This window comes from Medicago sativa, chromosome 1 (assembly GCF_051527215.1).
Source record: "Medicago sativa cultivar Bolivia chromosome 1, Bolivia_mono, whole genome shotgun sequence".
In the NCBI taxonomy this organism is placed as follows: domain Eukaryota; kingdom Viridiplantae; phylum Streptophyta; class Magnoliopsida; order Fabales; family Fabaceae; genus Medicago; species Medicago sativa.
The window spans coordinates 76061850-76086395 of record NC_140749.1 but is presented as its reverse complement, the minus strand read 5'-3'; the positions used below and the strand labels follow the sequence as shown (position 1 = coordinate 76086395).

Genomic DNA, 24546 nt, shown 5'->3' with positions numbered 1-24546 from the left:
AAACCTTGGAAGCTATCATCCAAGGGACAAACAAATCCCTTCAAGATTACTTGGACTTCTAACGAATAAGAATTTCAAATTAAGAAATTATTTCTTACAAATATCAATTACTTAAATTTCTAATGCATTGAATACACAAAATTTAATAAGAATATACTATTTTAGGCTCTTAAAGAGCGTCCCAAGGTCTGGTCAGTATTTCCCATACATAATGTGTCAAATGGATGAAACTAGAATATACAGGGATATAGCCAGCAAAAATCAACAATTCATGGATAGTTGGGTTCTTTCACACTCATGACCATGACCAAATTTTAGAAAATTGCTCTTCTCCTAACAAAAACACTCACTCACATACAAACTGATCAAAACACCCTCTGTGTGAGTTAACTCACACTCGGTAAGCTGAAATATAACATATGTGAGTTAACTCACATGGATAGCGAACGTGACTTAAGTCACGTTGAGTTTAACACTTGTGTGAGTTAACTAACGTGAGAGTATTTTGGTCAGTTTGTATGAGAGTTTTTTATTGGGAGAAGAGTAATTTTCCAAATTTTACTATTTTTTTGTGAAAAGGACCGAATTGATAAATAGCGATAGATAATGGATATGGATATAACAAGGAAATAACCGTTGTTGTCTTCTCGTGGAGAATTGGGAGGATAGAGTGTGTTTGTTGACTCTTTTCCGAATAAAAACAACTTTTCACGTTACCATTGACAAAAGAAAAACCTTATATTCTTGTCTTTTAAATTAAATAAATTAATGACAAAAAGTGAGAAAAACAACTGGCCATTAATAAAACCGAAAAACCTTAAATTCTTGTCTCTTTTTTTATTATTATTATTATTATTATTTCGTTTTTTAAAATGTTTTGTCTTTGTATGAGTGCGCCTGCGTGCATCAATACATTCCTAGTTAAGAATGTTTCAACAACACCATCGTTTCTAGGGTTCTTCCCTTTGACTTAAGGTACCTCCTTGACCCTCCTTTTCTTTCTTCATCTTCTTTTCAATTTTTATTTGCTATCTTGATTACGTTCTTAATTTTTGAATGCATTGTTTTTGAGCTATTTATTCAAGCTTTTCATTATTACAAATTGAATCTTTGGCGTGATTGGGAAATGGGTTTTGTTTTTGAGTAATTTGTTCAAGCTTTTCATTATTAAAAATCATATCTTTAGCATGATTATGAGATGGGTTTTGTTTTAATTGTTGATTGAAATTGATTTAATTAGATGGGTCGTGCTATTCAAAGAGAAAAAGAAAAAGAGGTTGAATTTGACATTGAAAGTGGTGAAAACACGAGCGAAGAGGATACAAGCAATGATGAGAGAGATTCAACTTCAAAGAATGGTTTTCCTTGGTCATGGAATGGGGTTATGAATTTAGATGGATCAGAAAAGGGTAAAAATGGAATTGAAGCATCATGTAGCAGTTCTTCAAATTCTTGTGATGTTTTTGGTGTAGATGAATGTAATCTAGAATTGTTGGTGGATAAAGGTTTAGAACATGTTAATGGAAATCATGGAAAACAGAAGATTAAGTTTACTAATCCAAGAAAGCCTCAAAAGCCACCTTTGCCTCCTAGAGGTCCATCTTTGGATGCTGGTGATCATAAATTTGTGAAGGAATTAGCTGAGCTTGCGTTGAGGAAGCGTGCGAGGATTAAGAAAATGAATGCAGTTAAAAAGATGAAAGCAAGCAAGTCGCCGTCGTCTTCGACATATACAAATCTTTCTGCCATGGTCATCACTATTTTTTTCTTCCTCGTCATCATATTTCACGGTAAATTACATGTTCTTTTGCTGGGTCTGTGTTCCATATGCTGTAATCAATGCTCATTTGGTTTCAATTAAATTTTAGATTATTTACTTTCAAGCATCTATTCTCTCTAATTACACATATGCTTACATCTCAAATTGGTGCTGTGCCATATACGTAATCTTTTGTATTTGAACAGAACAGCTAAATAATCTCTCTACAAATACTGAATTGTCAATGTAGCATAGAGCTGCCTGTATCGGTACATTGGCTTGGTTCATATATATTTCACATGCGGCTCTTCTAACATTTGGTTGAATGCATGTATTTCTCACCTGATTCTTGTGTTCTATATCATATTTAATTCTTGTGTTAAGTTGCAAGGTATCCTAGAATTCAATTGTATTTGTAAATTGTTATCAGTTGCTTCAGTTCTGCTACATCTCAAAATATGGTTAATTTTTCTGACTACCACAACTAACATCAATCTTAAGTCTTAACTTAGATAAAACATTTTCAAATTGATTGTATTGTGTAACCTAGTCATCACATAGATATAGAGGATATCACTTGGGGTTTGAGTTACTTTTGTTGATGTCCTATACAAACTTTTTACTTTTTCAACTCTTATAAGGTCATCGTTACAATAACAAGCTCTATTTTGAAATCAAATCTGCATAGGATTCATACAAAGATGACACAACTTCTGATTGTTATTTTGTTTAATGTATGTATTTTGCAAAGAAGTCTCATATCTGATTCGATATATTCATTTCATGCTCACATTTGTCTTGAATCTGCAATGGATTTTATATTAGTTGTTTTATAGCTATGAGGGTGTACCCTGATACTGAATAATCATTTCACATTATACAGAGTGGATTTTGTGGTAACGAATGTACATTATATCATAAGGAAACTACTATGTCTAAACATAAATTAGATAATTTCCACTTCTGTAATTGTGAATTACCTTCTTCAATCTTGATTGAACATCTTGAGACATCAGAAACTTACTACAGTGCCAAGGACTTGTTGATACTCTTTCAATGTGTTAGAAAATGACACATTCCTTTATAAATTTTCATTGTGGTTGTTGTCTTTCTGCTCTGAAAGGGCCTAAAGTTGTAGCATAAAGGACACTAACATATGGTCGTACTACTTTGTTGAAGTGGATGGGAATAGGCTGGGCCGAGCTAGGCTTTGTAAGGCTTGAGCCTGGCCTGCCAATTTTTTAGAAGGCCTAAGCCTGGCCTGCGGCCTGTCATAGGCTTACTTTTTAGGCCTGAGCCTGGCCTTCTGAAAGTCTGATACGGCCTGCTAGCCTGTTTAAAAGCCTATTTCATATGAACATCTTTAAATTAGCAATGTGATCTAAGTTTAAATACACTAGCGAACTAATATATCAATTAGATTAAACTCTCTTTTGATAATCAACATGAGTTTTCAGGCTATATATTGTATCATATTTCAATTCTAGTTTATAATAATACATTTAGATATGCAAAAATTAATGTATACTAATAAGTTTAAATTACTGAAAAAGTTAACATATTTTTATTTTAATTCAAAGTACAAAATATAATATAATAATAAATAATATTATTCATAATTACTTAAATAGGCCGGCCTAATAGGCCAAAAAGGCTTTTTGAATGGCTTGTGGCCTGGCCTATTAAGCTAAATAGGCTTTTAAAAAAGCCTAGGCCTTCTCTATTTAAGAAAAAAGCCTGGCATGGCCTGGCCTGTCGTAGGCTAGGCCATAGGCCCCTGTAGGCCGGCCTGGCCTATTCCCATCCCTATGCAACGATAAGGATAAACTATGTAGAACCTACACTTTTGATTGAAGCTGTGCCTAACACGTGTCAGTGTCCGACACATGTTACATTCAATCACTTTCGTTTTTTCAAATTATTATCGGTGCCGATGTGTTAGTGTCGTGTCGTCGTGTTAGGTGTCCATGTCTGTGTTTCATAGAGGATAATTGGATGTCTAGGATCAGTTTTGTTAAATAGTTTCCTATCAAACTCATCTGACATTGCTCTCACAAATGCATCTTGCTTTTAGCAAGAAACTTTCAGTTAATTCAAACTCAATTGGTATCTGTCTTCTAATAAGCATCAAACTCAAGTTTTAGATGCATCTCTTTTCAAAGTTTTTTCTTAATGAAATACTGATTTAGCTAAGACTTTCCTTTCAGGAATCAAATCTGCGAGTAGTGCGTCTGTTGGGTTAACAGCTTCCCCTGAGTCAGCTGTTGCATCAGACGAAGGTTTAATTTCAGTTCAGTATCCTACGAACTTCAACACCAGCAATGGAGACGAACCTGGCTCTCACTTTCCAAGTGTGTATTCGATTATATAATTCTTTTCCAAAGCTGTGCAATGTGAAAAATTATGTATATATGGTGACGTAATTGTATAAAGATTGCAGTAACTAATTAGTTTTTTTCATTTGTCTATATTGATGCAGGCATGCAGGAAGGATGATATGGAAATTTTGAAGATTCTTTCCTTCGTTCACAATGTGAGTTTAGGCTATTTTTCATTAGTTTGATTTGTATGTGCTTTTGTACAGCCATTAGGAATTTCAGTTAGTTTGCTTGTACAGTGACTTGTTTGGTAATTTTGGCAATGTTTTTTAAAAAAAGGACTTCTGATTAGATTGTTGTCTTTGATCCACCTTGGTGATGATGATGACATTGCTGATTTCTCTTAAGGATTGCATGTTTAGTTCTGATTAATTTTTAGGTAGTTTATTTTTATCTTTAAATTTCAATAGGTGAGATTTTGATTTTCTCCTAAGAAGTGTGCATGTTCCAAGTAATTTTTCTTAAAATTTATTTGGTTAAGATTTTGATTATAAGTCACTTTTAATACAAAATAGGCTAATTCAAACAACATTAGGATACTATGATTTGTAGAATACCATAAATCCATAATGCAGAAGTTCTGCTTTTTTGCGGCCATTATTTTTTTTAGACTGGATTGTTTTTGGCATTTGAAAATGCTTTGTTGAATCATCAATTTACTGTGTAAAATTCTTCACAAATTATTCCTTGTGCATGTCAGAGAATAGTTGGATATAATTAGTATGAGAAAAAGGAAAAGTTATTTTGACAACCTAAAAGTTTTTCGACACCGTAGTTTTGTACGGTTATCATTTTAATAATAATTTTACTTTTCGTTAATCAAACTAACACTTGTTTTAGGTGTATTTTTATACGGTGCCCCAATAATCGTCAAATTTTAGTTGTTCAAATAATCGTCAAATTTTAGTTGTTCAAATATCACACTACACCTAGTCGACTAGACTATCTCGATTAAGCAATGGGTGGACCAATCAAACTACTAACAGAAGTTACAACAAAAAAATGCAAAGTTCACGTTGTTCTTTTTGGTTATAAAGCCCACGTATTTGGAGATTCAACCCTTTGGTTCATTTTCAAGACTAATCCAAAACTTAGATGCATATTTGTTAGAATTTTTTTATGCCTCCACAATTTATCTCCCACCCCCATATTTTTCAAAAATCCAAATTTTATCCTTCTCCAAATTTTCACCTCCTTTCTCCATTTTGCCGGAAATAAATATATGTTTTTGGATAGCTATAAATTTGAGTTTCTCGTAACATATTTATATTCATAAAATTGAAATGAGTTTTTCAGAATTTTTAAGTAATAACTAAAAAAAAAATCTTTTCCTTTTCTTTTTGCAAATTACCAAGGTTATAATTTTTAAGTAATAACTAAAAAAAAAATCTTTTCCTTTTCTTTTTGCAAATTACCAAGGTTATAACTGTGGCTAAATATTTTTAATATAAAATGTTGTTTCAAACAATTTAGATTGAGCTTTTTGAAATTTTGGTGTTAAAGCTCAAATTTTAAATTGTCCGAGATGATTTTTTGCTTCAGACAACTCACAAAACTTGGTATTTTAGAAAACAAAAGAAAAATATGATTTTTTTTTTTTGAGAAAAGAATATTTTAAAGGGATAAAGGATATTTTGGAGTTTCTACCAATAATTGTGAAGACAAAATCGGCATACACGCACAACATCTGAGGTTGAAATCAAACTACAACAAGCATGGGGTTTTCCACCAATAAAGTGTCTCAGCTACCACCGTTGAAGTTGTTCTACATATCAAAGAATAGAAAGAAAGAAAAAAAAAGAGGATAAATATACATATAGATCACCGAAAATCTGAAGAGATCCGAAATGAGAACTAGTAATATATTTTTATCATTGATCTATCAAGTGAGTTAAAAGTCTCATGTTGAAAGAACAAAGAGATATTCAACATGTAAGTGAGAAGATTCATATACTTAATGCATTAAGATTTTTGATGTAGATGTCGTGTTCAACCTCACTTGTGTGGTTGCTCTTAACTAATGTGACGATCCAACACAATATTGCTTCCCTAGAAGTCCTATCAGTAGTATCAGTGTTCGGTTCGACTTGATCGAGGAGCAAAAGGGATTCCTAGTGTTAGATCAAGGACGTGACACACTTGAGTGGGAATGAAACATTGAACAACATATAAGTAAGAAGATTCATATACATAATGTCTTAAAGTTTTGGATGAAGATGAATTGATTGCTAGTAACTCAATATGATGATCCAACCTAATATTGTTCCCGTCGAAGTCCCATCATTTATAAACTATTTTCGGACCTTTTTTATTTTCAATTGGAAAACTGGTTTTTTTTTTCCTTCAATAAGAAGCATTGCATCTAGCACTCTTTCACCCCCAAACAAATAGATTGTGGGATCTACCTTGCGATTGGATGGGCGTAGGATTAGATTTGAGATTTATTAACATGATTATAGACTATGGCAATTCCTTATAGGAAATTTCCCTATCTTTATTATCGAATGAGCCTATCCTCTTTTCTCTATTTCGAAACATCTTGAAAATGATTACCAATACAAGATTAAAATATTTGGAGGACTCTTCTGACCAAACAAATAATTGTCAGCAAAGTTGGTTTTTTTATTCAAATCCAAAGAATTCTGATTAATTTATACGTAGGTCATCAATTCCGCATTGTATAAAAGGAGGCGTTAATTATAGGAACAAAATTTTGTACAATGCTTCATCAAATCAAGAATAACCTAAGATATTGACAAATCTTATTTCAACAAAGGAGTTACGAGTAAGTGAATTGAACCTAGCCTTCGTTTGGATGAGTGTTAGCATGGTTATTCTCATGTTCCAATAACATTTTCTCCGTGACTTTATGAAGCAACTAATTGGAGTTTGAATTCTGCTCTTTACCCAACAGAAAATGTTCATTCCCAACTGAAATGACTATAATGTCCATGCGTGAGTTAACTCACGCTAATGTAAAACTCTGTAAATCGCTGTGTGAGTTAACTCACACAACGTGAGTTAAGTCACGCAGATTTAACACTAGTGTGAGTTAACTCAGGCAGAAGTATTTTTGAAATTTCAGTTGGAAATGAGCAAAATGTGTTGGGTGAAGAGCAAAATTCTTGGAGTTTCTAACCATTCACAAGTCTACATTGTGATTTCCCCTTAAAAAAATGTCCACATTTTGATTTCATAAAATTGAAAGGGAAATGTTAACCGGTGTTTCGGGAGCACTGGATAAGAAAGTAAATATAGTAAGTATTACATTAGAAGTTGTGCAGTCAATCCTTTAAAAGTAAAAAATAAAATGTCTTTTTTAATTAAAAACTTTATTTATTGGTTTCTTTCATCAATGTTCGGGGGCACGGGTTAGCATGACTCAAATCAAAATACACACCGTTTTCGTTGATTAGTAATCATTTTTCATGATGTGATTGAGTGTAACTAGTTACATAGGAAGACAAGTGCGTCAAAAAAGGGGGACAATGAAAGGATTCGATTCCTAGTTGTTTTTCTCATGTAGGTAATTTCTTCTCAAAATTCAAAAAGGTTTGATGGTTTTTTCTCTACTTTATTTTCGGTTATTTAAACTCTTTGGTTGATTTTATTTACCTTTCACATTTAATAAATCATACTCGATTCATTCAAGTAGAAACAACCTAGTTTTCACCCAAGAGGTATATGAAAAAAAGATTTCACCCAAGATATATGACTTTTCACCCAAGAAACAACCTAGTTATCGTTATTAAGTATATAATATATGAATAGAACTTTTCAGTATAATACTTGCTTCAAATCTTAGGAGAATTCATATATGCTAATCAACTCAATAACATTCATAACAATAGATTCAGTATATCTGCTTCAAAACTTGGGACAAGTTCTTCTATTCATGTATACTTAAAGCCTGTAATATCCATTCCTCATGCATATGGACGAATATTAATACACACTTCGTGCCCCATAATTAGAGTATACATTGTGGCACGAACATCAAAGCAACGTAATTACTACTACTATATTATTATGAGGATAAACTGATGGGATGGATGCATAAGGTGGTTTAATTATGGTACATAACCCTTGTAAATTCAAGCAGCAGGAACACCAAGAGGAATGGGAAAACTGGAGGCAAAATCCACGATCCTTCTTCAATCCATTTTCATGGGTTATGGTCTTTACGTTATGGTGTGTATGGTCCATATTAGCATGGCCATATACCCGTGTTGGACCATTTCCTCCTCTGACCATTAATACAATACAATTATAATAACAATTTAATAAAAGTCAATGAAATACACGCTGGGCATCGGTTCGGTTCGGGTTCGGGGTCCAAACCCCCAAACCGACGGGTTATGAATAATAACCCTATTGAACCAAGTTTTTTATTCGGGTAGTTCGGGTTCGGGTAGATCGGGTTTCGGGTGAAACGGTTCGGGTCAACGGGTTGGTGAAGATGGTGACAAATCCAATAACTACCATAAATCCAGAAAAAACAACAGGACAACGATTACTCCTCAAACAGCCCCTCCTTTGGTAGAAACAACAACCAGTATTTTCTTCCAACTATTTTTAGATTCACACAAGTTAATTTACTTGTAGATCAACACAAGTATTTGTAAATCCTCACTTGAAACTGTGATAACCTAAACAAGAATCGGAGTATAAGAATAATGAATCAAATGTCAGAGAGAGATAGACAATCAGAAGGAAAGGAATCAATGAAAAATTAGAAACCGTTGAAGAAGGAAGAATGATAGAAGCAAAGGAAGAAATAAGAAATGAGGAACACAGGGAAAATACTTGGGTGACATTAAGTCACTGTGACATTAAATCTGGGCCACACAAAGGTGTTGTGTTGTGTGGCCCAGATGTGTTGTATGTGTTGTGTGGCCCAGATGTTGTGTGGCAATGGGTGTTGTGTGACCCAGATTTAATGTCACGGTGACATAATGTCACCCAAGTGCTTCCCAGGAACGCAGATAAGAAGAAAATCGTAGAGAGAGAAACAAAAGGATCTAGTTCTAGATCTAGATCTAGTTTTTCTTTTCTTTTCTAATTGGTGATTTTGTTTTACGTTATGGTGTTGGACCTAAACAAATATTTTTTTTGTTGCAAGACCTAAACATATTTGAGCCTTGCTGTGAAACGAATTTTTTATTCAAGCTATGTTGAAAAAACTAATAATAAATATTAAACTAATATTATATCGGTTTGATCGGGTTCGTTCGGGTTCCAACGGGCCTAAAACATCAAACCGAACCGAATATACCCATATTAACCCGTAAAATTTACTCGTCTAACCCGTAACCCGTTTTAACCCGAACCGAATGTGTAAACTAGGATCGGGTTCATCGGGTAAATTCGGGTTGACCCGTATTTGCCCAGCCCTATATCTTCTCATAGATTTTCCTATAATTTTTGGGACATGCACTCATGCTAGGACACTTAGTATGAAAGTTATTTTTGTTCGCTTTAAACATCTTAATAAGTGTCCTTCCTTGTTAGTATTTTCTATTTTCTATTTTTTATATATTTTTTTTTGTTAAACCTGCGATTTTCATGTAAAAGAGACTTGTAATCTAGAGTTCAATCGGAAGCTCCTAAATAATTCGTCTTTGGTGGAGTTCACTAACCACTTGAATCTAATTGCTAGATTTTTTTAAATATATTTTTCAACTCAATTGATTTTGGGAATAGTGGAGAGTTTATTTTTCTTTTTGAAATTAAGAAAGTTATAAAAAATTACTTATAAATCATGTGTGATTGTCATATCAATAAATCAAATATCGGTGTCCTCGTGAGCTTAGTTCAGTTGATATGGACAATATATATTATATGCAAAGAACGGAGTTCAAACCCCAACCACCACAAAAAAAGAAAGTCAAATATCGGTTAGTAACTTAGTATAAATAAGATCATCTATATTATTTATACTATTATATAATATCAAATATCGGTTAGTAACTTAGTATCAACAGGATCATCCATATTATTTATACTATTATATAAAGACAACTCAATAGTTTCTTTTAAAGAGACAGTTCAAGAGTTGATTATTAGTTAACTACTATTGTATAATAATTTATATTTTGTTAAAAAAAAAAACTATTTTTTTGTCGGATCTTTCTCTAGACAAAATGATTATTACCAACTCAATTTTTCAAATATAAATTCAAATTTAAATATATTGTAAAATTATAGGAAACCTTCCTTTAGGTGAACATTTTTCAGCTACAAATTGTCCCTTTAATAATTTAATCCTTTTAAAAATTTAAAATTAAAATAACCTAAAATAAATTAAATCAAAGTTAATATCTTCAAATGTAATAAAATAAAAATATATATACGACGTAATGCTTTTTTTTCTTCCACTTCATCATTCCTTTTTTTTTCTTTCAAATTCATCCATCCTCTCTTAAACCCCCAACCACACCCTTATGGGGTTTGCATGAATATATGGTGTCCAAACTCATTTGTGGTTGCTCTTAGTATAATGTGATGATTCGCCTCAATATTTTTTGGCTCCCCTAGAAGTCCTAACTGAAGTATGATAGTCTGAATCAACTTGGTGAAGGTGTGGGAGGAGTTCTTGACGATGAATCATGAATGTGGAGAGTCTCATACTTGAGAGAGAATGTTGATGTGTGAGTTGGAAATCACATATTGGACGGAAGAGTAAGGTTGAACAACATATGTGAGAAGGCTGATATAGTTAATGTCTTAGATTTTAGATGAAGATATGATTTTCAAACTAACTTTTTTGGTTGTTCTTGGTCTAATGATTTTTTTTCTTTCTAAACAGTCAATGTTAGTATGTTATTCCATTTGTTATTTTTTTTAAGTGTCGTTTTGTAGTTTTTTACAAGTCCCAAAACAACTAATAATATCATTACTTATGATATTAGTATTATTTATATTTTACCTACACTACTCTTAATCATTTATTATCTCATCCCTAAATATATGACCGTTTTGAGATTATTTGTGAAAAGTAAAATTGATTTTGCCTCCTTAATTGATTATGCTAGAAACTAAGATTTGTAGCTTCTGAATCAAAAATTGATTTTCACACACAAATTTATAATTCAACTCACTTTTAAATGAATGTATCCAAACACAAATCACTTTTGATTCAGAATTATTTTTAACCAAAATCAATTCTTCAACCGCACAACCAAAAACACGCTTAGTGTTGTGGGCTCCTCAATAAGTCGTAGCATACATCTCATAACTCTTAACAAGGATTACTCCCTTTCAAAAAAAAAAAGCAAGGATTACTCATGAAGCATTAATAATCCTTCAATGTTTGTATTTAAAGAAGCATGGGGCCATTGGCTAGTCAGCTATACCCACATGAGAGGTATTGTGTTTTCCTTTAATTGGCCATCCAAATTCATAAGACCATATCGAATTGCCAGCTCCAGCAGCAAGCAGCACCCATGCGCATTGTTTGACAGATACTTCAAACCGTGGTCGGCACAAACGTAACCGCTTATTTTTCATTATTTTGCGTTGACATTCACAATTTCTCATGCACCTTCCATTGATGTTATCCGAGCAGGAGATAGAAATTTTGTCTTTATCTCCCGTGCTTTGATACGCATTGAGCCAGCAGGAGAAGTAGAACAATACAGATTTTCTTTTACCTAAATACAGTTTGCTTTGATACACCAAAAAATCTTGCATCGCTTGAAAATTGACTTTAAAAGTAGTTTATAAACAACACATTTTCGACTATTGACTCCATAATTAATCACTCAGTTTTATCCCAAGACTCGTACTTATGGGGTTGTGGACCGTCAATATATTTCTAAGGGTTCGAATACCCTCTAGAAAGGCTTAGGCGCTCTCCAAAAGGGCTCATGAGGTCTAGGCACGCCCCTCCAGAGGCGCCGCCTGCCTCAACTAGTTTATAGAAGCATCTAGAACTTAGCAAAAAGACTTAAGACTCAGTTTGCTTGGGGCTTAAGTCACGTAAAAACAAGTCCACAAAGGGTTATAAATACCCCTTAAAATCATTCTCAATGAATCACATAAATAGTTTAAACTCTAGTTTCTAATATTGTACTTACTGCAAGTACACACTAATTATTCCTACGAAACGTGTTTTATAAAAGGCAAAATCGTGAGATGCTCACATAAAACCCAAAGCGGATATTACTTCAAAAACTCAATGTTATGCATTGGAGGTTCATAACATTAGCGCATTAGGTAGAGGTTGAACTTATGTCAAACTCAAGAGCTGACACACTCTTGAGCCCCTCAGCCTCAAATGAAGGGACGTTGTTATATTTTAAATAAACTGTAATAATTTAATGAAAACTCCAAACAAATAAATTTTTAGATATTGAATGTGATTTGATTTTTCAAGAGAACGATAATTTCATATTAAGTACGAGTTATTTGTAATCAAAAGAGGAAATGTGGTTAAAATATTTCAATATGTTGCAATCGATTTTCATAATTAGGCATCATGGGAAGCTAATTGAAATTTATAAGTGTTGGGAAAGCAACAAAAGGAATATCTACACTGGCAGCACACTCATACAAAAGAAAAAGAAATTAAAAAAATACAATCACAAATTAATTGTGTTTTGACACTTTATACCTACATCCATAATTTCACAATCCTCCCTTCATCCAAAGACTCGTATGTCTTCACTTTATCACCACCTTCATTTTATAAGAGTATGAGAGCATTCTCACCTAACAAGGAATATCCAACTTCAATGTGTAGCCATAACAAGTATATTTAAAAATATTTAACCTCTCTTCAAATGAATAACACAACACGTTAAACTTATTATCTTTCTCCGGTGATCAAAACCTCGACTTTGATACGAGTTGTTGGGAAAGCAACAAAATCAATCTATACGCTAGAGGAAGCCCACCCACAAAATACAATTCACAACTTGAATGTGGTCCGACACTTTATACCTACATCTACAATCTCACAACAAATATTTTATTACCTATTAACTACAATTGTAATTTTTAAAAGGATAAAATTGTAAACCCTCTTGTTCCGAATTAGGCAAGGCATAATCCTCGGACCTAAAGTCCACTCACAAATTTAGTTAAAGCTCAATGAGGCGCCTAAACTCACTCACATATCACATGTACTAATAAAGAGCCCTGAAGCACCAAATAAGGTACTTAGAGCCCATTTGAGCCCTCCAAACAATCAAACGGTCACCCGACATTTGCACCATTGAGCAACCCAGTGCAAAAGCATGTACACATGGAGATAAACCTTAAATCATTTCAAGACCTCACTGACTTGAATTCTAAGGGAGAAAACAAAAAATGTGGTATAAGCTTATGGCATAATTCAGAAACATTTGTAATTTGTTTCTATTTTAACCTTTTTCCTTTGCTTGGCATTGAGCAGGTGAGACATATATTATATATTACTGGTGTGTTGTAAATTTGTGTTTTTGCCAGTATACTAAATGGTGTGATTAATATTTTTCTTTGCTTATACAAAAAATAATTATTTTTTTCTTCATAAAACCAATAATGCCATGATAGCTTTTCCATTTTTGGTTGGTCAATGTTCGACATTAGGTATGCTTAGCTGATTAATATATAATAGCTCTACACTACCGATGCCTTGTATATCTAATCAATATTATAATATAACTTTTTTTTTTTTTTTTTGGAGAAATAGAATGAAACTTTAGAGTTATTACAAAATTAGACAACTAACAAGAGACTTTTGAGAAGAAAAAGAAATGTCTACAACATGTGGTAAATTGGTCTGAACGTTTTGATACTCGGACATCTTAAACAGATGGTCATAATTCAATCTCTAACTTGTGCTTATGCAGAAAACAAAGTTGTATGTATACTCACCTTTTTTTAACCCACAAGGGTCCTAAAACCAAATATTAACAAATTGGCATAAGGAAACTTTGTAACCGTTTATGAAGGTGGGTAGATTTTACTATATGGTGTTCGACCTAGATTTTCTGTTTTGCGGGAAGGGTTGGAGTACCCCTTTGTACTTCCTTTAATAAGAAAAATTGTTTATTAAAAAAATAGTATCTTAAAGACATATGTTAAATAATTAAATATATAAATATTGTTATAGAAATTATGTATCAAACTTTTTAAAAGTTTAAAAATTAATACTTTTTTCAACACAACATTTAATATGATTTTTTAATCAGCTTTGCTATTTGGTGCGAGGCAATTAGCAACGAAAAACGACGAACGATGATGTGCCTACAATGTATTGGATGGTCAAAGAGGTTTTTGCAGAACTCATGGGCATGCTGACAATACATGGGGTGATGGTTTTGATCTTCCACCTTCGTTTTTTTTTCGTTGAACCTAAGTCGCACCAACAATCATTTCCCTTTTTTAATAATGTTCTTAAGACGTCTGTTATAGAAAAACCCATAACAACAAAAATGATCTTGTAATAAAATTGATTTGTTAAAATTTCCAATGACTATTTTGTTTTTACAAAATTTCCAATCATTAACACTCATGAAAATTTAATAAAGAAAAAAACTGTTGGAAACATGATCAATCATTCTATTACAATGCATAATTGCCTGCTATAAGAGCCACTTGCCGACTTAGTCATTTAATTTATTTATTTTTGTACAGTTAATTATTATTTCTCTTTATTATCTACATAAAAATCAAATTGCATGGATTATTCATTACTCATTCTCTACGAAACCGGGAGTGTGATGACAGTGATTATAGTCAACAATGGCTTATTTTTAATTATAAAATAAAATCTAGCTAATGAGACCATTAAGAAAAAGCTGCTCATATATCATATGAACTAGTCCAAAAAATAATCTAGTATATGAACTTAGGAACTTGGTCAACAAATTAAAAAATAGAAAAGTATACATTACACACTAGTGGCCAAATCGTGTCAAGCTGGCTGTTGAGACTCAAGTTGCTACTCGTTGTAATAAATGAGATGTATCCGTATAGTTTAGTTCTATAAATACATGGTATTCCCACTTCACAAAACAGCAACATACAACATATAACCATACCTAAAATAACTACTACTGAAAATTCCCTTATCAAAATATGGCAAAATTGTTTAGAGCATATTTCCTAAAATCTCTTTTCATCTTTTGGTACCGTTTTCTCCTTAGGCAACTCAAAAACCTAATAGTCTTCCATAGAACTATTAGCAACACTTTTGCTAATACAACACAATCACATATCAAATACCAAAAATTTTCATCTCTTCTTAACCGATCAGACCTCAATGATCACACGTTAGTCTTCGACGTCGAAAACACTTTACTTAAATCCACTTCTTTGTTTCCATATTTCATGCTTGTAGCATTTGAAGCTGGAGGACTACTTAGAGCCATTGTGCTAGTGCTTTTGTACCCTTTAATCTTTTTATCAGGAGAAAAAATGGGGTTGAATATAATGGTCATGATATGCTTTTTTGGTCTCAAAGCAGAAAACTTTAGAATTGGAAGATCAGTTCTGCCAAAATTCTTCTTGGAAGATGTTGGTTCAGAAATTTTTGAGGTGATCAATCAAGGTGGGAAGAAAGTGGGTGTTAGTAATTTACCTAGTGTTATGGTGGAGAGTTTCTTGAAAGAGTATTTGAAAATTGATTTTGTTGCTGGTAGAGAGCTGAAAATGGTTTGTGGTTACTATGTTGGGTTGATGGATGAGACAAAAAATATGCATGCTTTGAAACAAGTTCATGAAGGGAAAGGCTCTTTAGATATGATTGGTATTACTAGATTCAATAACATTCATGATGATGAAATTTTCTCTTCTTGCAAGGTTTGTTTTTCTTAATTAATTACTACACTCTCCAATCAATTATTTTATTTTAATTATTTGAGTCGTGTTAAGGATGAAATACAAGACAAATATTTGTTAAAATAATAAATACATTTGTTTATAAAAATGAATCTGATAATCTAAAATTCAATTGAGAATAAAATTATATTTACTTTGATAACAAATTTTAATTCCGTCAAACATTTTTCCTTAACCATAGTACATTAACCATTTGTGTCCAACTATTAATTTAATTTTTATTTTAAACATTAATCAAATATTTTTATTGTTTAATTTATTTTCTAGGTATACTGGAACTTCAATTAAACAATACAACAATATTTCTTCCTTAAAAAAAAAAATACAACAATATTTTATTGTTTAATTTCTTTTCTAGATATATTGGACCTTGAATTAAACTAATAAGTTGTTTTGTTATATCAGGAAGTCTATGCTGTCTCACAAGGTGACAAGAGAGGTTGGAAAAAGCTAGCAACAAAAAAATACCCAAAATCTCTTATTTTCCATGATGGAAGACTAGCCCTAACACCAACTCCATTAAAGTCATTAGCAATGTTAATGTGGCTTCCATACGGAATAATCCTTTCCGTTATTAGAATCACACTTGCATTCACACTTCCATTCAAAATCTCAACTCCGTTATTAACATTTAGTGGACTCCGTCTCACATCATCAATTCCCGAAAATGCCCATAAATCCAATGGTCACGGTCATCTTTACGTGTGTAACCATAGAACCTTATTAGACCCACTCTACATTTCATTCTCATTACACAAGAAATTAATTGCGGTAACTTATAGTTTAAGTAAAATGTCTGAGATAATAGCACCAATTAAAACGGTGCGTTTGTCAAGAAATAGAGATATTGATGCAAAAATGATGAAAACGTTGTTACAACAAGGGGATGTAGTTGTGTGTCCAGAAGGGACCACTTGTAGAGAACCTTATTTATTAAGGTTTAGCCCTTTGTTTTCTGAAATGTGTGATGAGATAACACCAGTTGCTGTTGATACACACGTCAGCATGTTTTATGGTACAACTGCTAGTGGTCTAAAGGCATTGGACCCGGTTTTTTTCCTCGCCGATCCTTTCCCGGCTTACACGGTTGAGTTACTGACCCAAGTTCGTCCTTCACAATTTCCACGCGTTAGCGAGAATGCTGAGGAATGTAGGTTTGAAGTGGCGAACCATATCCAAGCGGAGATTGGTAACACTTTGGGATTTGAGTGTACTAAGCTTACAAGGAAAGATAAGTATTTGATGCTAGCTGGTAATGAAGGGGTAGTTTTCAACAGAAGGAACAGCAAACCACGCAACAGTCAACAATAACCAACTTATTATTAGATGTGACGAAATGAAAATGAAAGGGTTACTTTCGTGGACCTAGAGAAAATAATGTTCATCTTTTTTTCTTCTACTTTTCTTTATTTGATTTAATTGATTGTTGGTTTTTTTCTCTCTTTCAATCTGTGCTGTATATTTTGTACTACTACTACATAATGCAAAAGCAATGTTGATTCTTATCTAAATAATGCTTTTTGATTTTATCTGTCAAAATAAAATCTATAAAATCGTTTAATTTGCAATTAATATGGTTGGGGCTTGCCACCGCCTAAACGTACGATAAAGTAGAAATGTAATTAACGCAATGTAATAAGTGAATAATAAAATATTTGAACGATTGAAAAGGACCCTCCTCCTTCTCTTAATTATTCATAAATCATAACTAACAAACTCTTGACTTAGTTACCATCGTCGCATCCAAGTACAAATAGTTTCTGATGAAGAAAAAAAAACTAAGATAACAACCACTTCATTCGGTCTTATTTATAAGAGATATTTAGATCAAAAAAAGTTAATGTATTTGGTCTAAATTCTTAACCAGATACATTACCTTTTGTTGGCCTAGAAGTTTCTTATAAATAAGATCAAAGGAAGTGTACTTGCTAAAAAGTACAATAATCGTATTAGGGTTTATATTGTATTGGTCATGCCTTGAGAGTGCTCTCAAGGGTTGTATTTATAGCCTTCTATGGGTCTGATTTGTGGTTACTTGGGTAGCAAGTAACAAGGGTATTTAGGTATTTTAGGCGTGTTCTAGAGACTTCTAGAAGCAGATAGAGGTGGTGCCCTGTAGAGGGCGCGCCTTGGGCCCTAGGAGCCTTATAGAGGGCGTTGAGGCCTCTGGAAGGGTCTAAAAGTCTTTCTGGAGGTCTTTTAGGTCCTCGGGAATATATTGACGGTCCACATCCCCCCAAGCACGAGTCTTGAGACAAGGCGAAGTGATTAATTTACTTAAATTTTTTGCATATGTCTTGTCTTATACTTCGTGTACGTCCCTGGGTGTTTATCATCTGAACTTGGAGAACCCCCCTAGGGTATTTACACCTATCTTCGGAGTCCCCCCAGGGAGCATTCATTCGATTTGTCTTATAGGTTGACTACTCCCAAGCCCCCTACGCACGAGCTTTGGGAGAAGGCGAAGTGGTTTGTCTTGGCAAGATAAATTGAATCACTTGTGGCGACTTTTCATGGCGAGATTGCGAAAGAAATACAAGGCGAACTCTTTAAGCACGAGTCTTGAGACAAGGAGAGGTGATTTATATAGTCGATAGTCCACAGCTCCCAAGCACGAGTCTTGGGACAAGACGAAGTGACTAATTATAATGTTGCTCTTTGGAAGATGGGCGATATCTGCATTTGCATGTCCTACGGCGGGTTCGTGGGTGTATGGTATGGGAAAGCCTTTTTTGGCGATATAATACTCAGTAACTTGGACGAGCCCTTTTTGGTGCTACAGTACTCTACAACTTTCATTGTTGATGTAATTTATCGGGGCGAGTTTGTACATGGCGTCCTAAATACTTGAGATTTTTATTTTTGATGTAACTTGAAGCGGGCGAGTCTTTCTTAGTCCTTTGTATTTTAGTATTTCTTAGTCTCCTATTTGTGCTGCAATTTATTTTTTGTTTCTTGTAGTGTCGCGCTCTATTTTACTTCGATTTGTCGATTGTTTTTCAATGGTATCTCTAATTCGGTTTCCTTTGGGCGATCACAATGTTGTTTCCGGTTATTTATTGTGACCTTTATTTAGCTTTGTGGTGCGTCAATTTAAGTCATGTTGGCAAATGCTACTTCCCTTCAGTCATTTGCTGGCGATTTATCTTTTGATAATTGTTGATGCTTTGTGGTGTTTATGGAGAATATGTTGACGAGTTGAATTTTTCTATGGTGTTGCGTAGAATCTTGTAGCATAGTTTGTGCTTTATTTTTTACAATTGTATTTTTGTAGGCGAACATGTTGTGTAGAATTTTGGTGAGTTGCTCGTTTTTGCAGAGGACGTTCAGAGCCCACTGGTCGGGTTGACGTATTTTTCTGAGTCGACGTACAGTGCCCACCGGCCGGGTTGACGTATTTTTCTGAGTCAATGTTCAGAGCCCACTGGTCGGGTTGACGTATTTTTCCGAGTCAACGTTCAGAGCCCACTTGTCGGGTTGACGTTTAAAACTGTTCAGAGCCACGAGGGGTTTAATGGGACGTTCAGAGCCACGGGGGGTTGATGTATTTATTTTCAGAGCCAGGGGGGTTGAAAAGACTGTTTAGAGCCACGGGGGGTTGACAGGACGTTTAGAGCCACGGGGGGTTGACGTATTTATTTTCAGAGCCACTGGGGGTTGAAAAGACTGTTTAGAGCCACGGGGGTTTGACAGGACGTTCAGAGCCACGGGGGGTGACATATTTATTTCCAGAGCCACGGTGGGTTGAAAAGACTGTTCAGAGCCACGGGGGGTTGACAGGACGTACAGTTCAGAGCTACGGGGGGTTGACGTATTTATTTTCACAGCCACAGGGGGGTTGACAGGATGCTTCAAAGTCTTTGCAAAATTTCCATGTAGAATAAAGTAGACATGGCGAGTAGTTTTTAGAAAATAGGGCGCCTCGTTAAAAACCTGCAAAACAAATATCGACGGTCGAGAAAGGTTAGAATAACTCCACGTATTATCATTTGGCACTTAATGGTGGGACGGTTGCTTTCTACATTTCATTCTAGCGTGATTTTCGACGAGTTCTTCCTTTTGTTTGATCTCGCCCTTGGCGGGTTTGTTTGCCTTCCAAGCTTGATTTATCTGAAATATCACTTTTACTTCCGAACTTCCAAAATAAAGGAGTCTTAATCATCATACTCAATCATATTTAATATTTACTCCCTGTCTTCCTCCTACTTGCCTATATTTTTTGCTCCTCATTCTCTTCATTCTCCTACTAAATTGGAAATATCTTATTCAATTTTATTTGTTCTCCTAATAACTCATGACTACATCGCCCATTAACTTACCATGCTCCTATTAAATCCAAACTGACTCCCTTACCCCATTTTCCTCTATGTCTTACTTCTTCCTATGAAGTTAGAACTAAGTATTCAGCCCAATTTTATTCTTCTACGTGGGTTTGAAGCTACTTAATTTATTATTTCTGTTTTTACTAAGCAGTGAGCTCAGCTCGCAAAGTAAATGGTACATAAAAGGGGTTCCTAGGAAAGAGAGGTGGGTCATCTGAACCACTTAAATACCAAGGCTTTCCTCGACAGAACCCTCCTATGCGACCTTTTAACAATATTACGCTTCACTTGTCCCACAGGATATCTAGAGTAGATGAAATTTTTTCCTAACGATGACATTTGTTTTACACTTCAATTTAATAGAATATTATTACAGATGTCTAATCCTTCTCATACTAAACTAGGACTAGCTCGCCTACTTATTGAATTAGGAGTAGCTCACCCATTCCTATTAAAGTGGTACCAATATGCCCATTTGTTTGTTGTTGTTGTCGTCGTGGACGTAACTTTGTCATTGTCTTGCGAATTGGATATTTGTAAAACTGATTGTATATTTCCTCGAAATATAAATTTGCTTCAAATCAAATAGTATATTTTCTCAAAATATATTAGGCGATAAATTCAAATCAAATAGTATATTTTTTCAAAATATATTAGGCGATAAATTTTCTATATTTTCTCAAGATATTTTGGCAATAAATTTTCTTCAAATCAAATAATATATATAGTCTCAAAATATACTATTTGATTAAACAATTGTTGAGCACAAAAAATCTTTCAAAAAAAAAATTGTTGAGCGCAAAAATAATGTTCTTATCTGAAATTGATTAAACCTTGTTTTGTAGAATTCTTTGATTCCAAGAGGCATCACCAGAGATGGGGTTGTCGGATGGGGACGACATGCTCAGAAAACAAAGCAACACATGAAACATAGTGAAGTTTTCATAATCATTAGTACAGTTAAAACTCTATAAATTAATAATGTCAGGACCGAAGAAATTTATTAATTTAGAGAGTTATTAATTTATCGATAAATTAATAATTATTAATTTAAAGAGTTTTTAAGTAATTATACTGTACATACCAAACAAAAAGGCAAATTAGTCTATGCCTCTTAGAATTACGTTGTAGCGAACCTTGGGACTCAACGTAAATTAGTAACTATTGTGTTTATATGCATTGGAAATCAATAATGACTTTTGAAGTACAGTAAATGTAAACAAGAGGAACAAATGTGTTTAATGTATTCTTAATATATTTTTTTTCAGTTTCTATGAACTATTAATTTATGATTTTCTTGGGACCAAAAATTATAAAGGGATCTCCCGAAAAATTATTATCTTATTATTTTATCGAGTTTTTCAATTTTTTACATTGGCCCAAGTCGGGACCGGACAAATTTATTATTTTAGAGAGTTTATTAATTTACCGAGTATTAAATTAAAGAGTTTCTACTGTATGTAGCATAGTGTACTGGTGAACATCTCATAAAATTACACCCTCCTGTCACCCACAGACGGCGTCAACTGTACTTGCTAAAAAGTACAATAATCGTATTAGGGTTTGTATTATATTGGTCATGCCTTGAGAGTGCTCTCAAGGGTTGTATTTATTATAGTCTTCTATGGGCCTGATTTGTGGTTACTTGGGTAGCAAGTAACAGGGGTATTTAGGTATTTTAGGTACTTGTGGTTACTTCATTTTAGCCTAAACTATCCATACTGCTTTCAGTTAGTATGTCCAATACTACAGTTTTGTCGCTACATGTATGTATCCAGTTCATCACAATTCACAAATGCTCTTTGCAACTAGCTCTCGTTAAATTTCCGTTGGGCGTTTGCTATATGGTTAAGAAATGTAATGATAAAAAAATGTCACAAGTGGCAAAAAAAAAAAATTAAAGGCATTTGTTAGCCAGACCCATAAAATAATTAATTTAATTAAAATTAACTTTTAAAACAATAATTAATTTAAAATTTACTACTGCAAGTTCAAAGTTCAAACACACTCCAATTGACCCTGCGGCCAAGAACAATTTGAGAAATATACGTGACCTTGCAACTCTATAAATGTTGCCATAAATGATGCACCCTTAAAATGCGAACCTGCACACAGATAGATCGCAATATGAGGAGAGGATGGGAATGGCCAAATGGGAAAAGATATACCGATTTCATTCATAAATATTTCAACTCTGTGCATAAATAAAACATGGGAAATAATAATCGGTGCTTCCGAAGGGAATTTATATAAAAATTATTGAATTGAAAATTGTGTAATTTACTTTTTTGATATCATTAACCAATGTTCCGGAGACAATCGATAGCATGACCCATAAAATATTATATCCACACCTACCTTGTGGTGAAGTATATAAGCATAAATTCTCATAAAAAAAGGTATTAGCTTAAAACATGGAAGTTAATTAGGTACTAACATTACATATGGCCGAGCATTTATGTTGTTTATATCGATCTCGCAACATTGAGTCTATGAGCAACGAATGCATATATTTTTTGTGTAGTAGTAGTATAAACCAAAACCATGTTCCAAAGGCTGTAATAGCCGCACAAGAACTTTTATAATGTGAAATGTGATATACTTTTGCCGCAGATCTAGGGAGAGATTATTGAGACCAAGTTGCAACGTAACTAATTTTTTCAACATTATGAATTTATATATTAAAAAAAGGCTTCAAAGCTTTTACATCAAATATTGATGATCTAGTAAGTGAGTCTGTGCCAGTAGTAGTCATATAGTATTAATAACCTGAGGTGATGGTATTGAATGTGACGGCATGCATTTGCAATATAAGTTTGTAATATGCATGCATTCAAATGATACAAAGATCCATAAGTTTAGGCTTCAACTCACTCAATACTCCTTTGCTACAAGTTAACACTACCCTTGTTTTATTTGTCATTCGGAAAATTTTAACAAGTATTTTTGGAGCATTGTTCAAGTTTTCAAAAGTAGCAATTTTACATAGAAAATTGTTTAGTTATGACTTTTACATGTGTTTGACTTGAATTTCAAAGACAAAATTTCCTTTTATACATTCTTTAAACAATATATTTAGGACACTTGTTACAAGACCCTTCATAAATATATAATACTTCCTTTGTAGTATTAAAAAAATGCTTCTTGTTAGACAAGTTTGGTAAGTAAAACATTAACCTAATGTAGCAGCAACATGTAACACTTATAACTGGGAAAAAAAATCATATAGTTATTGATTTAAAGTTCAATAATTTGGTCATATTACTATATTAGCAACTAATGGTTTGGCGACATTTTAAAAAGAGCGCTGCTATATGCAGCGAATATTTTTTCGCAAAATATTCAAGAAGGCTTGTATTGTGGTTAAATAGGAGTTTTGTGACAGAATAATATTATTAATTTTAATTCTAAAGGGTTAATTAGGAGTGCTGGAGCAAAACAATTTTATTTACTATAATACCGGATTTTACAAAAATCATGGGGCAGTGGTGTTATGTTGCCATATCAACGTATCGCGAAGGTTCCATGAAAGTGCCTCTCGCGATACTTAGCATCATGCTTTTAAAAATCGTCACTTAATCATTTGCTCAATCATTTTAAAATTCGGTTTATCGATCTCTATAGCGTCCGATCAAGTTTTCTATTTGTATACATTCTTCTTTCTTAAATATATCCTACTGATCAAAGTTTGATCACCTTAAACTTGGAAAAAATCTTTCGTAACCAACAGCACTATATACTACCCCCTAATAGCTATCATATTTGAAACACAAAAAAATCGAAAACAGTCACCGTTAATTCCCAATGTAATTTTAAATTTGATAAAATAAATTACTATTTTTTTTTCAATTGTCTCCACTAATTAGTTATAAATGTATTTTACTCTCAAGTTACTATTTTCCCTGTTGCATTTATGACAATGAAAATACACCAATGATTAATAGGATCCGCGAAGGCAATCGCTCGGATGTTCCCCTAACCCAACCCGGGAACGGACCGGAGGGAACTTTTCATGCAATTTGAACTTAGTTCGAGTCCTATTATGCACATGTTGTCAAGAGTTGAGCAGATCTAGTACACAAATAATCACCTTCCACCATAGCAAAACATAGCAAACATAGACATTTGATAATCAAGAAACCCCTCGAATGGGGTAGGGTATTAGATCATTCATTGTTGACAAAAGAGATTCATTTTACCAACACTTAGAACGGTCAAAGAACAAGTGCCAAGAATTTTCAGTCACATGTTCCCAACA

The 24546-nt window shown here is 33.5% G+C and overlaps 2 protein-coding genes across 2 annotated transcripts; both read left to right on the top strand.

The window, feature by feature from the left end:
- The first annotated feature begins 847 nt into the window (after positions 1 to 847).
- On the top strand, positions 848 to 4484 carry LOC146957499 (uncharacterized). Its single transcript, XM_085736841.1, has 4 exons — positions 848 to 975; positions 1241 to 1790; positions 3967 to 4110; positions 4239 to 4484. The coding sequence occupies exons 2-4, from the start codon at positions 1241 to 1243 to the stop codon at positions 4253 to 4255; spliced, it is 711 nt and encodes a 236-aa protein (XP_085592967.1). The 5' UTR covers positions 848 to 975; the 3' UTR covers positions 4256 to 4484.
- Positions 4485 to 15142: 10658 nt separating this feature from the next.
- LOC146957498 (putative glycerol-3-phosphate acyltransferase 3) lies at positions 15143 to 17480 on the top strand. The gene is made up of 2 exons (XM_085736837.1): positions 15143 to 15927; positions 16372 to 17480. The coding sequence occupies exons 1-2, from the start codon at positions 15205 to 15207 to the stop codon at positions 17275 to 17277; spliced, it is 1629 nt and encodes a 542-aa protein (XP_085592963.1). The 5' UTR covers positions 15143 to 15204; the 3' UTR covers positions 17278 to 17480.
- The last annotated feature ends 7066 nt before the right edge of the window (positions 17481 to 24546 follow it).